This window comes from Daphnia carinata, chromosome 2 (assembly GCF_022539665.2).
Source record: "Daphnia carinata strain CSIRO-1 chromosome 2, CSIRO_AGI_Dcar_HiC_V3, whole genome shotgun sequence".
Lineage (NCBI taxonomy): Eukaryota > Metazoa > Arthropoda > Branchiopoda > Diplostraca > Daphniidae > Daphnia > Daphnia carinata.
Genome location: NC_081332.1, coordinates 5321249 through 5336024, shown reverse-complemented (window position 1 = coordinate 5336024; position 14776 = coordinate 5321249). Strand labels below are relative to the sequence as shown.

Sequence of the window (14776 nt, the reverse complement as noted above, 5' to 3'; positions counted from 1 at the left end):
AATTTTTTTAAAGGAAAATGAATCTTTTCAAAGCCGTCAAAGTGGTGGGAATTACGGCAGAGGGCTCGCTCGTCGCTATAGCTGGCGCTTAAATTTTTCCGAATCATTTTTCGTAAACCATATGATGACCTGAATTGGAAACAGTTTAAGAAATCAATAAGACGGAACATAATTAACTTACACTTTAGACTTAAGGCAAAGGGCAAATCTGACAAATCAATTGTACAATTTTTGACATTTTAATGTGGCAACGTCAGAGATTTTCGGATGTTGTATTCTGCGCTGTCTGCTTTTTCAATCTTAAGCGCCAAAGCAAGGATTGTGCATCATCGGCAGCAATGCACTTAGGTTTCTATTACTATTAGGAAACAGCTTGTCTAGTTTTCATTCTTTTACTGGATATTCTCTCGGTTTGAAGCCATTTATTTTGTTTTGTATGCACGCTGGATAAATCGCAACCACTACACAACGCCAAGTATGGATGACCTGTGGGGAGACGACGATCTAGATGCCGATGTCGTAGAAGAATGTGTATTGCTTGCCACTCAAGCAAGTTATTGTTCCTCCCCCAAGCCCCAGCCTCACCGTCAACAGCATAATTTCATTGATAATAAACCAAAGTATGGATTTGAATTCAAACAACCAAGTAGTAGCCATCAGCTTCAAACTCATGTAACAAACCAGAAGACTGCAACCCTGGCACATACATCTGTACCTGCTACAGAATCAAGTCTCAATAGCAGCAGTAATGTGGCAGCCAAATTAGTGGATGTAGCTGAACTAGAGCTACTGAAAGAAGAAAATCGAAGACTATCTGAAACAAATCTTATGAAAAATGGGGAAACCACCATATTACGAACTGATCTCCAAAATGTTCGGGCAGCTATGGAGAAAAGAGAAATGGAAGTGTGTCAGCAGCTGGCCTCCTTAAAAGACAAAGTACATCATATGGATACACAATATTCAAAACAGCTTGAAGCATCAAAGACAGAAATGAAGTTCAAGGTTTGTTTTTCTTTTCCTCCATTGTATTTAGTGTTTGATGGCATCATGTACAATATTTGATTTGTGAATGTTTTTATAAATTGTTAAACATTTTTCAGGAATTAGAGTTGGAGGAGTTACGTAACAAATGCAAGAAGATTGAACAAAGTGCTAAAGAGCACCAGAAGAGTAAAAGAATTCCAACCTCTGCCCAAGAATCACCTAATAGAAGAAAATTCCTAAACAGGTATTATATGAAAACAATTTTTTTGGAGAAGAATGTTTGATGTTGGCAGTTTTTTAGATCCTCGTTTGAAATGGCTAAATACGAAGCGAAAACTGCTACAGCTGAAACAGGAATTCAAACTGACCCTATGAAACGATTCCGTCTAGATTCAACAGGCACTGAACGTAAAATTTGAAGCATGGTTCAATGCATTATTGCTAGTCTTAATCTGCATTTTCTCGGTAGGAATAGATAATGCTACTGATACTTCAATTATGATCGAAAATCTCAAATTCAGCCTTCTGTCGTCCATGTACAATAACGGTAGATTGCTGATTATTTTGTTCCTCTTCCGTCACCCATCCACCGATCTTTCTTTTCCTTTTCATCTGCAGCTTACTAAATCTAATTGATTCTGACAGGTATTTCGTATTCAACCGTTATGGAACAGTTAAAACTACGAATGATTTCTGATGGAATCCAAGAAAATTTGATAGACCTATTCCATAGCAGTGAACCCGGTATAGCCGAAATGATATGCAGCAACTTAGAGCGGGTCAAAGTATTTCAATGCTTTTCACTCATAAAGTTTGTTTTCTTAACATGATTTTTTTTTTCGTAGAACGCAGATATCCTGAAGTCAAATATAGAATTTTTGTGTTGCTGGATCACCCATATTTTGCCCTTCGTCGAAAATCCAAAACAAGGCCGCCTTATTGAGGTCCTTCTATCGGAAATTCGACGAACATCTATTATCGATATGATGAGTCTCTTGTCTGCCATCATAGCTCAGTTCGGCTTAGCTACGGTTTGTAACCGACAAACAGGTTAATAATTATAAACTTTTGAAATAAACAAAAGCTAATTATGGTATTTTTTTTTTAAGGTTGCCTTCTCGAGAAAACGGCTCTGAATCTTAAAGACGCATATCTATCTTTTAATTCAGAAGATCAATTTCAGGCAGCCCAAAAGCTGGTTCTGACTATTTCAACTATGCTTGCTTCACCTTCATCAGAAAATTGTACTATAATGGTATAAAGTAATATCTTTTTAAGTCAGCTAATTAGCTTCCGTGTTTGCAGTGAAAAAATGCTTATGCATTCCGCATTTATTGAAGTCACTTGTATTCGTTGTTCATCATCAAACTGAAGTCGATGGGCTCACATCTCATGCTGCAGAGCGGAGGCTGAAAATTCTCGTCCAGGCTTTCAGATTATCACTTGGTATTTTGAGCTCTCGCCGAGAGCCTTGGCTTACTTATAAGCATTCATCAGCAGAGGTGAATCGTTTGTATACACTGCTAACAGCCATCTCTGTCGAGTTTCATGTACCAAAGGAAATAAGTCATGAAATTAATGGTATTTTAAACAATGAAATTTTCCCATTGATTTTTATCATATTTTGTATTTTAATTCTCAGTTTTGGCGTTTACTTTGCCTGGATTTGGCCTCTAACTTCAGCTGAATTCACCGTTCAATATTGGATGCATATTCTGTTACCCAGCCTATTACTTCATATGGTATAAATATTTGTATAGCGTGCCTCATATGTAAGTATTTATTAATAACTTGTCAAGTCATGACTGACTGATAATTTTTGATTAAGATTCTGTGGACATGTCTCAAATTTTGGAATCTTGTCTTCATTTGCACTAACCATATGATTCCGACTGATTACCAAATGTGTCAGCATTGTCCATTTCCTGAATTAATTGAACATCTGTACCAAAAATGTTTTACTTTTCCCACTCAACATAAGACAGCAATAATGAAAGATAGATTGGCTACACAAAACAAAATCTATTTATTTTGTTTAGTTGAAAACACTTATAACTAAATTTTTTTTTTTTTTCCTTACTTCACCTCACAGGGTATCAATCTAAAAGTTTTGGTTGATATGACTGATTCCACACTAAGGCAAACATTGACTGAAGTTGTTATTTTCCGAGGGTGATCATCCAGAATATTAAGTCACATTGCTCAACGTCATTTACGTAGATCGAACTTCTACCCACTGGCCATCTCGAGCAAAAACTCGGCCATCGATATTGTTGTTCCATTCATTTATATCGTCCATTTTGTAGTAAAAAGTAAAAGTAAAAAAAATTATCAGCCTTTTTTTCCGTTTCACTGCTGTCGCCATCTACCGGTCGATAGCAGTAAAACAAAGAAAGGTCGATATTTTTTTGGGGGTGGAGGGGGGGGGGGGGGTAAAACCGATTGCCATAGATTGCATCAAACTTACCCATTCGGCAACCCAAGTGTGCATATGTTTTTCTTTGATAATTATTTTATTTTGCTACATGCTTGGTAAACTGCAATCGTGCCCAATATTTTTGCCTTTGCATTTTAGGTCTACTCTTAGTTGATCTATACCTGATCCTGTGTTTTAAAGTGATCTGCTTTCACAGCTACATTTCTGTGTTCTTTTCCGTTGGTCTATGGTTCTGAATTGAGGCAAGTATATCTATTATGCTATTTCACTAAGTACTATAGGGAAAAGAATAACTGAAGTTGATTGAGATCTATTCTGATTCTCCTGATATCCATCTCAACAGGTTTTTATTTGCTTTTCAACATCCATTTCATAGTGGTACATGTGGCTTTGATTAATATTACCATAAAGACTGCCAAAAATGGGTGTGGTACGGAAACCCAGAAATGGCATGAGTTCAACATCAAACATGGATTAGGTACTTTTCGGGTTTTTTTCTATCGAAAAAGTATTTTTAATGCTATTATTTTGCATTCACAGAATTTTAGCGGGGGATCAAGTCAAGTCTGGAAGTGTTACAGGATGGAAGAGTGAGCCTACAGTTGAAAAAACACAGAGTACATTACCATTAAGGTATGAGGTAAAATAATAGAGTATGCACATTGTCTAATGAGAAGTACCATCTTGTGTAAATGAATCTTGTATAACAGCAATCCTTCATAGTTCTGTCACAGCTAGAAGCCTCAAATAATTCTGCTTCTCTTGCTAAAGAACAGCTTGTCCTTTACGTTCAGAGTGTTTGTGAAGCTGGGTACTTAAATGGCCCTAATGATGTTTCACTTTGCTGGCATTGCAGCGGTGAACATCATACATGGACTCTTTAGGTATGAACGGAATTTTCTTGAAAAAATTTTGAATTTATGACGAAGCATTTCTCCTCCTTTTTGCCAACCATGTCTAATCTACAAAAAAAAATTTATCCAATAGGAAAGGATTTTCAGCATACTGGGAACACAACTATCGACAATGCAACATTCTACAGGTGCTATTTTATCATTTAAGAGCCTTATACAATGATTTTCTTCTGCAATTTGTATGGCCTTTCCCAAGCTTCTGCCAGAAGTTGAATCTATGAGTCATATAAGTCACATAGCAACAATTGAGATGCTTAATGGTGTTGTTTTTCTTTTCTCAATATAGGTTAATAGTAACATTGGATCTGAAAAAATTCTTGGTTGGGGCAAGACACTGAATAAATTGTATTGATTGGATGGATGACATGACATTTCTATACTTAATTCGGATTCCCCAGACGGTATTTGATATTAAAAAAATTGAAGTGCATATCTGGGCTCCCTTCTTTTCTGAAGCCCCGTTTCCCCTTGACTCGTAATAAGCCCGTAGGGGGTCATGCCCCTACTGTACGGTATATATAAAAACAACATATACCGAGGTTTGGAGGGCTCTGGCCGGAAAGGGGACGTGGGGTGCCGCTTAGTCCGATGATGTGTTCACGGAGGGCGATGTGGCTACCCACAAATCCGAACTAAAGGTTAATCGCTCCTGTAAAAATGTTCCAAATCTTCAGCTCTTCTTCCGGCTTCTCTTAGCCAATCACCGGGTAATCTCCCCGGTGGGTCAACAAGGCAGCGTCTCCCCCTGCCTGGGTTGACGGCAACTTTTGAAAGGGCTATTGTGCCTTTTTAAAGTTGCAAAAATATTTCTAATGTGCAGAGAATTGTCAATAAAATTTTTTTTATAAAATTTTTTGTAAAATTTGTTACTTTCATTGTGTGTGTTCGCCGTGTTCACACATTACATTTATCAACTTTTTTTTTATTTAGCTTGCTCAAATCATCTTTATTGTTTTTGCCACCTTTGATGGTAAGCATTGGTTTATCGTTTATCTGTAAGTATTCAATTATTATTTATTACACTCTATGAATTCTTCAACTTAAATTCAAGGAACATAGTATAATGCCTGGATATTTTCTGAAGTAATTTTGTATTTGTAATTTGTTTTACTCGTATGGGAACCGATCTCCAGACCTTTAGTGTGCAACGCCGATGCTCTAACATCGAGCCACGAGATTTGTGTAAACTTTCTTATTATCCCATATACTGTGTTCTCGTCTAGGCTGTTTGTGCAGTCTTGCACAAATATATGCTTATCTTTCTCCAGTTTTCATAAGGTCTATAGCTCTGTGGTAGAGCCTTAAGCTGCGAGACCAGTTACCCTGGGTTCAAACCTCAACAGATGTATATAATTTGAAGCAGAATTATTGTGGAAAAGAATATTGCAGTATTGCATTTCAATTTTATTCTAAGTGTAAATGTAAGTCCGTAGGTAACAAGAAATATTCGTTAGTGGCTTATAAGTTCATGGTTGGAATAATGGTAAAGCACGTGGTTGTCATGCTGGAATACTGGGGTTCGATCCCCATGTCAGTTAATGTGTAGTTAAATAATAAATACAAAAGTAAATAGTGTAAAAGTTTTTATTGTCCCTCCTTCCACCCACATATCCACCACTTTACATACATTTTAATACAATATACAAAATACAATACATACACAGATACATACAACTAACTCGTTGGCTGCCACGCCACCATATTCTACAGTCGCTACTGTCGCTATCGAAGGGATAGCGACCAAGGGGGCCGGGTAGGCCGGGCTGAAACGACGATGAGACCTTTACGGGAATGCACACCCCAGGTCTACATCGCCGTCTCGTTCAAGGGAATTCCCTGCGGTGCATTGCCTAAAGGGCCGTTCGGCCAATCTTGGGCAGTGGCGCTGCTCCACCCCATGGCAGATAGACCATGGAGCAGAACAGCGCGGCCCGTCCCTGTCAAGCTACAAAAAAAAGGGGATCAAGGTGGGTGGGTGGCAGCCAACGAGTTAATTAGATTAGCATTACATAATACGAAACAAAACAAAACAATATCACGATGAGGCGACCACGAGGTGACGAAGGGGCGATGGGAGAGGCGAAGACGGCGCGACCACGAGGCGATGACGGAGCGACGGGCAAGGCGAAGACGGGGCGATGGGCGAGGCGAAGACGGGTCGACGGGCGAGGCGAAGACGGGTCGACGGGCGAGGCGAAGACGGGTCGACGGGCGAGGCGAAGACGGGTCGACGGGCGAGGCGAAGACGGGTCGACGGGCGAGGCGAAGACGGGTCGACGGGCGAGGCGAAGACGGACCATGTAACAACATTTTGCACGATGTTCCACGATGATCTCCTACAGGCCGCTGCTTATTTACTATTCGGCATTCCATCACTTTTTTTCATTTTGCTGTCATGGCGTTACCTAAATAACAAACAACGATATTACAATATTACACTTGAACGGGCAAATGGAAACTTACTTTTAGATGGCTTGAGAGAGTTAATACACAGAGATCGAAATCTTGAAGGTCTTTTTACATGGGATAGAAAAGGAAAATGCCCTAGCTCTAAACGATAGAAGTAAAACCAACTATTAATTTTTGGAAATAAAACATTGTTGGTGAAACTATAACAGAGATGGCTATTTGACCTACAGCTGTTACTCGAAGACTAAAAAGATAGTGGGGCCAGGAATTACGATGAAGAAAGTAAAGACTTGGCAGTCCTATAAAAGGATATTAAATATAAAGAAAAGTCATATTAGACTAAGAAAGAAACTTAAAATACCACAAGAAAATGGTTTTGGGGTCTATGTCTATGTGTGTTGGTTGGTTAGGTAGGAATGGCAGGAAGACTGCTGAAACGGTGGTAATTTTTGTTGGCCACACGACACAGAGGTATAAACCACCTTTGCCAGATCCGAACTGATAGTTGATGAATGGATAAAGTGCTGCAAAATCAGACGAAGATATTCAAATGATAACACTTTTGCCACTGTCACAACCTCTGTACTTTGTAAATAAAGTTTCATGAGCTATTCCTTGAAAGTAGAATCATACTAATTGGATTCTAGTATCAAAATGTAAGCCTTATACCTTTAAATGAGTAATCTTATCACATGATTGAACGCAAAAGCCAGAATATGCTGCCAGGCTTTGTGTTTGACAGCTGGCATAGCTGATCTCGTTAAAGAAGAAATCTATTTGATCTGGTTGACTTCCAAACACAACAATCAAAACACTTCATCGTCGGTAGCAAAACGATTTTCGAATCTTCTGTTGTATGTTAACACAGTTAACAAACATTCGGCCGGATTTCACTTATCATGCGTTCTAACTGAACAAATTAATAGCACAAACAGCGCCATCTTGTTTTTTAATTTAGAATCAAGACGCGAATTTTCTTAAGAATTCACTTATTTTTTAATGCGTGAAAAATACTGCTGTGAACACGTCCATTCTGTTTCTAAAGCGAAAATTCACGTCCCCCCACCCCCAACAAGTGTGACTAGTACTTGTAGGCTGCGGCTTTTTAGACGAGGATAGCGATTCTACATTTTTTCTCTAAAATTAGTATTACCATTTCTTACCTGCTGTTTTTGCATATAAAGAGCCGCACAAACTCACCACATTGTTCTCTTTCGATTTGAAAATGAATACAAAATGGGAAAATTAAGTAAAAAAAACACATAACACCAGATAATCAATTGGCAGCCGTATAATATGATTCAAAAGCATCCACAACAGCATCCGCGCACATAATAAGTACGCTAATGTGTATGCCTGTTTGCTGTTAGTGTCAATAACAATTTCACGAAGAAATTTTGAAAACAACGGTCGACATAGAAATCTCTTAAATGGGTTAACACAATCAAACGATTGCGGGCAAAGGAAAATTAAAAGGCGCTAAATTAGCCAAAAAAGTGAATGTTAAGATGTGGGAGACAATGCAAAATATTACGGGTTTCAATGAAAGTGACAACGTTCAGAAAAGCGGAAGACAAATAGAGCGAATCAATTGAACGTTTCTGTGATTTACGTTGGTCTCCGTGATAAGATAAGACATTTTCAAATCGATCGAAAAAGCCAAATTCATCTTTGATTGTAACGGAAAACTGCATATGTAGCGAACTTAAGAAATTTTTTAGCTACAATTTGGGAAAGCTATTCAAATCTATCATACACAATACTACCTTCACATACTTGAATTATTTTTGCAACTTTAAAAAGGCACAATAGCCCTTTCAAAAGTTGCCGTCAACCCAGGCAGGGGGAGACACTGCCTTGTTGACCCACCGGGGAGATTACCCGGTGATTGGCTAAGAGAAGCCGGAAGAAGAGCCGAAGATTTGGAACATTTTTACTGGAGCGATTAACCTTTAGTTCGGATTTGTGAGTAGCCACGTCGCCCTCCGTGAACACATCATCGGACTAAGCGGACCCCCACGTCCCCTTTCCGGCCAGAGCCTTCCAAACCTCGGTATATGTTATTTTTATATATACCGTACAGTAGGGGCATGACCCCCTACGGGCTTATCACGAGTCAAGGGGAAACGGGGCTACGGAAAGGAAGGGAGCCCAGATATGCACTTCAATTTTTTAAATATAAAATACCATCTCGGGAATCCGAATGAAGCATAGAAATGTCATGTCATCCATCCTATCATTACAATTTATTCAGTGTCTTGCCCCAACCAAGAATCTTTTCAGATCCAATGTTACTATTAACCTATATTGAGAAAAGAAAAACAACACCATTAAGCATCTCAATTGTTGCTATGTGACTTACATGACTCATAGATTCAACTTCTGGCAGAAGCTTGGGAAAGGCCATACAAATTGCAGAAGAAAATCATTGTATAAGGCTCTTAAATGATAAAATAGCACCTGTAGAATGTTGCATTGTCGATAGTTGTGTTCCCAGTATGCTGAAAATCCTTTCCTATTGGATAAATTTTTTTTTGTAGATTAGACATGGTTGGCAAAAAGGAGGAGAAATGCTTCGTCATAAATTCAAAATTTTTTCAAGAAAATTCCGTTCATACCTAAAGAGTCCATGTATGATGTTCACCGCTGCAATGCCAGCAAAGTGAAACATCATTAGGGCCATTTAAGTACCCAGCTTCACAAACACTCTGAACGTAAAGGACAAGCTGTTCTTTAGCAAGAGAAGCAGAATTATTTGAGGCTTCTAGCTGTGACAGAACTATGAAGGATTGCTGTTATACAAGATTCATTTACACAAGATGGTACTTCTCATTAGACAATGTGCATACTCTATTATTTTACCTCATACCTTAATGGTAATGTACTCTGTGTTTTTTCAACTGTAGGCTCACTCTTCCATCCTGTAACACTTCCAGACTTGACTTGATCCCCCGCTAAAATTCTGTGAATGCAAAATAATAGCATTAAAAATACTTTTTCGATAGAAAAAAACCCGAAAAGTACCTAATCCATGTTTGATGTTGAACTCATGCCATTTCTGGGTTTCCGTACCACACCCATTTTTGGCAGTCTTTATGGTAATATTAATCAAAGCCACATGTACCACTATGAAATGGATGTTGAAAAGCAAATAAAAACCTGTTGAGATGGATATCAGGAGAATCAGAATAGATCTCAATCAACTTCAGTTATTCTTTTCCCTATAGTACTTAGTGAGATAGCATAATAGATATACTTGCCTCAATTCAGAACCATAGACCAACGGAAAAGAACACAGAAATGTAGCTGTGAAAGCAGATCACTTTAAAACACAGGATCAGGTATAGATCACCTAATAGTTGACCTAAAATGCAAAGGCAAAAATTGGGCACGATTGCAGTTTACCAAACATACTAGCAAAATAAAATAATTATCGAAGAAAAACATGTGCACACTTGGGTTGCCGAATGGGTAAGTTTGATGCAATCTATGGCAATCCGTTTTACCCCCCCCCCCCCACCCCCCAAAAAATATCGACCTTTCTTTTTGTTTTACTGCTATCGACCGGTAGATGGCGACAGCAGTGAAACGGAAAAAAAGGCTGATATTTTTTTTTACTTTTACTTTTTACTACAAAATGGACGATTAAAAATACAAAAATTATTCCAATCACTGATCACGAAAATCTGGTTTATTTTTATGTTAGGCATATACTTTTTGAATAAACCGTAAAAAACAGAAAGTCGGGCTTTTTTCGTGGGGCCTATTTTGTCGGGCTTAAATTTTTTCCTATTAAAAAATAATATGATTAGATCTAGATAACTATATATGGTTCTTGTTTAAAATTTAACAAGGAACACTAAAAAGGAATTTGTTTTTACGTAGATTTGATAGTTTTTGAGTTATCTAAAACTTAAAATTAGTGTGTGTACGCGCCAGTACGCTACAGCGCTAGCGTGACACATCAAACGTCTTTGATTATTCAAAATACTGAAGACAAAACAAGGGACTGTATTTTAAAAAAACAATAGTGTATTCGATGCGCACGATATATAACATAAGTAAAGAATATTACTGCAAGCCATCAAACAAATGTAAAAGCGGACCCGATTACCTGATTAAATGAATACGACAAATAAATTTTCGCGTCGTTTAACTGTAGTAATAGAAAACCCAAAAAAAGAACTTTTCACAAAAGTTATCTGATTTGTGCATAATTCCTTTGACATCAATGTCTATTGAGCATTGTCGGTTGGTTGTAAGCCACCAAGACCATTCTTTTGAATTGTTCGTATGTGATCCACATACAAATGTTCCAGGACACCAGACGAGAGAATGAAGGCATAAAGCCTTTATAGAAGGCACCAGGGCCCTCTTTCATCATCATGCGGACGGCACAATCGATAGCACCTCGGTATTGGCCTACCGGGGCGTTCATGAAACGTGTTTTGACGACATCGACCGGTGATGCGACCACCGTCGTACAGAAACCTGCAGCAACGGCGGCGGTAAAATGACATGGAACGCCATCCTTCAGCAAACCGGAATTTAGGATGTACTCTTTGAAGAGGTCGTAACAGACAATCTCGGCTACATTGACGATCGCATTACGGCTAACATTGGGCAATGTTCCTGCAAAACGTTTTGATAGGTTTTTGATGTCAAGACGCACGTCGGTGTATAATTTTGTCGAAATAATCATACCTTTCCATAAGCCAGCAACTCCTTCTTTGCGAGCAATAGTGGAATAAGCGTTCATGGTGCTCGAATAACGTTTAATTCCAGTGGCCGAACGAGCCTCTGCTTGCATTCGTACTTTAACAACATCGGTCGGTTGAGCAAAGAGCACAGCCAAACCTCCTGTGGTAATTCCTGCGCATATTCGCACAGATATGCTAGCGTTCGTGTTTTTGTTGGCTGAGTTTCGTCTTCCTGTTATGAAACATGCAGATTAATTTTAGCCACATCCTTGCATAGGATAATATAAAAATAAAGGGCTAATACCGTTAAGGGTTTGTTGGTACAGCAATTTGATTGAGTCGTACAGCCCAATTCGGATGGACGCGAAACACATTTGACGTTGAAGTCCGGCAACCAGTCCATTGTATAGAGCCCTTAATAATTATAAGGGTAAACAATTTTGTTAGTGCCTTGTCATTTTAGGAGGTTAACCGTCACCCTCTAATTACTTTGGCCCTTCTTGGCGAGCAATGGTTGAAACTGTCCCAATCATGCCTTTGTATTGAGATGAAGCCGCTGAATGTTCAACCATCACAGCCGCAGCGCCATGTCCTCCAGCACCCAAAGTTGAGGCCGCTGTGGTAATGTAGTAACGTACGGGTGCCGCACCAGCCTCTCCTTGAATCTATAAAAAAAAAAAAATGTAATAATAATAAGAAATTGATAACACAAGTATTAAGATAAGTATATGGCACATACAGAGTCTCATTAGGGTCAATGATAAATTAGACAGTAAGTAGGTCGTGAAAGTATTTTGTCTTTCCATATCAAGAGAGTTAAAAACTTAAATCTTATGCCCGCCGGACTAAGCGAGTTCGATACCCTAATACGAATCGAGTGTTGAACCTAGTTTTTTTTTTTTTTTTCGAAACAGGACAAGAGAAAGCATTCATAGAAAGGGGAGGCCAGTCCGGTTTAAACCAGTGCCACCACGGTGGGTGTCGCGCGGAAGGCCATCCGCGAGAAGTGCCTTTTTTTTATAAGGAAAAATACCCCTACAACGTTTAAAGGCCTTGAGTATCTAAGCCAGTGACAGGGCAATACATCTCAAGAGATCATATCATTAACTAAAACCCGAGAAATAGAAACTATGTTTGGGTCCGAATGAAGAGTGGACCAAAAAAAGCTACAAAGTTTCGGAGCCAGTTGCTTTTACATAGGGAACAAACAACGGGAGTCATTGTACCCCTCAAGAAAAACAAAACAAAATATTTGATATGCAATAAAGTATTCAAGGGATCTATATCAGTGCCAATAAAGTCATTGGAAAAATCTTACTGCGCAAAAGTCAAGCCTTAGTTCAACATGTGTTTATTTTTACCTGCAACCGAACTTTTGCCGTGTCGAGTGGAAATGTAATGAGATCCGCGACGCAGGCGGCTGTACCAGCTGTAAGAAGTTTCACGGGAAGTGACGGTTCCCGCAATTCGATCGATCCGCCCGTCATTTTGGGGGCTGAAGCCGTGATCGGAGCCATTGTATTATAATGTTTTTTTGTTTTTAATCTAGCAGTGCCAAATGAAAGAATTTTGTTAAATAAGTAACCAGAATCCAAACGCACAATGCTAAATCTAAATTACCTGTTTTTCTCCAAATAAGGATTTAGATTTAATTTAAAAACGAGTCAAATACAGACTAGTTGGTATTCGTGGAATGGATTTCTTCTTGTTTTTCCCGAAAATCGTCAAAGAGACGGTGAAGGGCCTGGCGAAAACAGCCGGGAGTAAACAATCGCCAGTTGAGCGCGACAGCCGAATCGTTTTGTTTTACGACCATAATACACTTGTCTGCAATAAATAGATAAAGTTTAAAAAATTAGACGTATTTTGTCTAATCAACGCCTTAGATTACTGATAGCGATGCATAAGTATTTTTTTTTACATTGGCCTTCATCGACAGTCTAACGTTCTGGACAAACAACATAACAGGGCGTTTTCGACCTTCCTGGAGGACAGTCGTAACATTATTCCCAGGGTCCAACCGTACATGACTTTGTACTTTGGCCATGAAACAACTGTTCGACAACCTGCGCTTTAGCTACTAGTTGCACTCTGCGTATTCTGCCAGTTTTCTGTTTTTTTACCTTTATGCATTTTCCTAGCAACTAAAAAAAATAAATAAAAGCGCTTGAACAGACTATCAGATCGCCAACACTACCCGAAATCTTACAGCTCTAGGAACACGCGATAGCAAGATGCTTTCTTTGTCTCCACCACGCTCACCTCTAGCTGGAACCAGTTTCAACTGGAAACCCACGTGGGTGCTAGAGGAAGGGGAAAATCAATAGGGATAGTAGGACCAAGCAAGGTGCTTTAAAAACATACTGTACAAGTTTTCTTAAACTTGGAATCCACAAGTTAAAATAGTTAAAAAAAAATTTGTTTAGAAATGTTTTCTTATATATATACCTTAGAGAAAGCCAACGTTATTGCTCGACTACTTGGAGCCAAAATTTCGGCAGTAAAACTGAGGATTTGGACAACAACGGCAAGGCAAATGCAAGCAAACCAGATGCACAGCTTAAATTTCTAAACACATGAAAAAATATCAAGTAAAATAAATGAACTTAAAGACGCAGCAAAAAAAGAACCTTACCTTCGCCAACGATGGGAATTCCTGAATATTACGACAAGAGGGAGTCCCGTCCCGGTTTATATGCGTCCGCGATCGTCCTTTGCCGTGGATCCACCAAAGTCCATGTACAATGGGTTGAAAGAGGGTGTGTCGCGCTGCGTCGCTTTCTGATTGGCTGCGCTTGGTTTCCATTCGGTTGTTGCTGTGGGGTTTCTTGTTCAGAAATCTGCCGCTATGCTAATGCCCAAGGAAAACAGCTCAGACGCCGTTCCGTTCATTACTTTAGAAAATAACTAATATCCTACTTTACTTTCGCTTTCAGTACACATATCATTAAGCATTACCTGGAATTAGGACGTGAACGGGTCTGGAACTGCGCGGTCTAATATTATGCAAAAAATGTATATGATATATTTTTCTTGATTTTTTAAAGTATGTATGGATTCTTAGAGCCAACTTACAGACGAGTTGTATTCTGGGTGCATTGGGGCCGTCTAAGTCCCAAACGCTCGAGCTTCGGCGGCTTGAACCGGCTGGAACTGGAAATCCCCTACTGACCTGATTCCACACAGTCTCACGCGACGGGCAATTCCTGGCATAAAAAGAAAAACAAAGAGACAAGTTCCATTCGTAAGGCACAACAGATGATCCTGCACGCCACAATAATTTTTGCGATGTACCGGTTGCTAGGGTGACGAAATCTAGAGCAAAGGAG

General features: G+C 39.1%; 2 protein-coding genes and 3 long non-coding RNA genes across 7 annotated transcripts; 2 read left to right on the top strand and 3 right to left on the bottom strand.

Annotated features, from left to right (window-relative positions):
* The first annotated feature begins 316 nt into the window (after nt 1-316).
* LOC130686887 (uncharacterized) lies at nt 317-2991 on the top strand. 3 transcript variants are annotated; one of them, XM_059494268.1, is made up of 9 exons: nt 317-939; nt 1104-1231; nt 1289-1395; nt 1457-1534; nt 1633-1772; nt 1833-2037; nt 2097-2231; nt 2293-2568; nt 2630-2991. In XM_059494268.1, exons 1-9 carry the CDS (start codon nt 478-480, stop codon nt 2662-2664), a joined length of 1566 nt encoding a protein of 521 aa, XP_059350251.1. In that variant the 5' UTR covers nt 317-477; the 3' UTR covers nt 2665-2991. The 3 variants fall into 3 exon arrangements, with proteins under 3 accessions (XP_059350251.1, XP_057366029.1, XP_057366028.1); XM_057510046.2 differs by having other exon boundaries at nt 318-1005; nt 1633-1766; XM_057510045.2 differs by having other exon boundaries at nt 320-1005.
* Nucleotides 2992-3462: 471 nt separating this feature from the next.
* On the top strand, nt 3463-4845 carry LOC130686898 (uncharacterized). Its single transcript, XR_009422108.1, has 5 exons — nt 3463-3902; nt 3965-4057; nt 4135-4308; nt 4412-4466; nt 4625-4845. It is a non-coding gene; the product is annotated as an uncharacterized LOC130686898 (long non-coding RNA).
* Nucleotides 4846-6797: 1952 nt separating this feature from the next.
* On the bottom strand, nt 6798-7538 carry LOC130686902 (uncharacterized). The gene is made up of 4 exons (XR_009000000.2): nt 7417-7538; nt 7109-7271; nt 6976-7046; nt 6798-6888 (listed from the first exon to the last, which is right to left on the bottom strand). It is a non-coding gene; the product is annotated as an uncharacterized LOC130686902 (long non-coding RNA).
* A 1441-nt stretch (nt 7539-8979) lies between these two features.
* LOC130686899 (uncharacterized) lies at nt 8980-9908 on the bottom strand. The gene is made up of 4 exons (XR_008999998.2): nt 9772-9908; nt 9617-9709; nt 9366-9539; nt 8980-9262 (listed from the first exon to the last, which is right to left on the bottom strand). It is a non-coding gene; the product is annotated as an uncharacterized LOC130686899 (long non-coding RNA).
* An 849-nt stretch (nt 9909-10757) lies between these two features.
* On the bottom strand, nt 10758-14443 carry LOC130686891 (dicarboxylate carrier SLC25A8-like). The gene is made up of 9 exons (XM_057510049.1): nt 14406-14443; nt 14083-14298; nt 13896-14015; nt 13068-13274; nt 12809-12992; nt 11937-12112; nt 11752-11861; nt 11452-11679; nt 10758-11379 (listed from the first exon to the last, which is right to left on the bottom strand). Exons 5-9 carry the CDS (start codon nt 12962-12964, stop codon nt 10976-10978), a joined length of 1074 nt encoding a protein of 357 aa, XP_057366032.1. The 5' UTR covers nt 12965-12992; nt 13068-13274; nt 13896-14015; nt 14083-14298; nt 14406-14443; the 3' UTR covers nt 10758-10975.
* Nucleotides 14444-14776: the final 333 nt, after the last annotated feature.

Excerpts from the sequence above, each read along its gene's own strand:
- LOC130686887 (XM_057510045.2), top strand. The coding sequence starts at position 478 with ATGGATGACCTGTGGGGAGACGACGATCTAGATGCCGATGTCGTAGAA. Across the intron at positions 1,232-1,288 it reads AGAAGAAAATTCCTAAACAG|ATCCTCGTTTGAAATGGCTA; the intron begins GTATTATATGAA and ends GCAGTTTTTTAG. Across the intron at positions 1,773-1,832 it reads GCAACTTAGAGCGGGTCAAA|AACGCAGATATCCTGAAGTC; the intron begins GTATTTCAATGC and ends TTTTTTTCGTAG.
- LOC130686891 (XM_057510049.1), bottom strand. The coding sequence starts at position 12,964 with ATGGCTCCGATCACGGCTTCAGCCCCCAAAATGACGGGCGGATCGATC. Across the intron at positions 12,113-12,808 it reads CGGCAAAAGTTCGGTTGCAG|ATTCAAGGAGAGGCTGGTGC; the intron begins GTAAAAATAAAC and ends TTTTTTTTATAG. Across the intron at positions 11,380-11,451 it reads AGTTGCTGGCTTATGGAAAG|GAACATTGCCCAATGTTAGC; the intron begins GTATGATTATTT and ends AACGTTTTGCAG.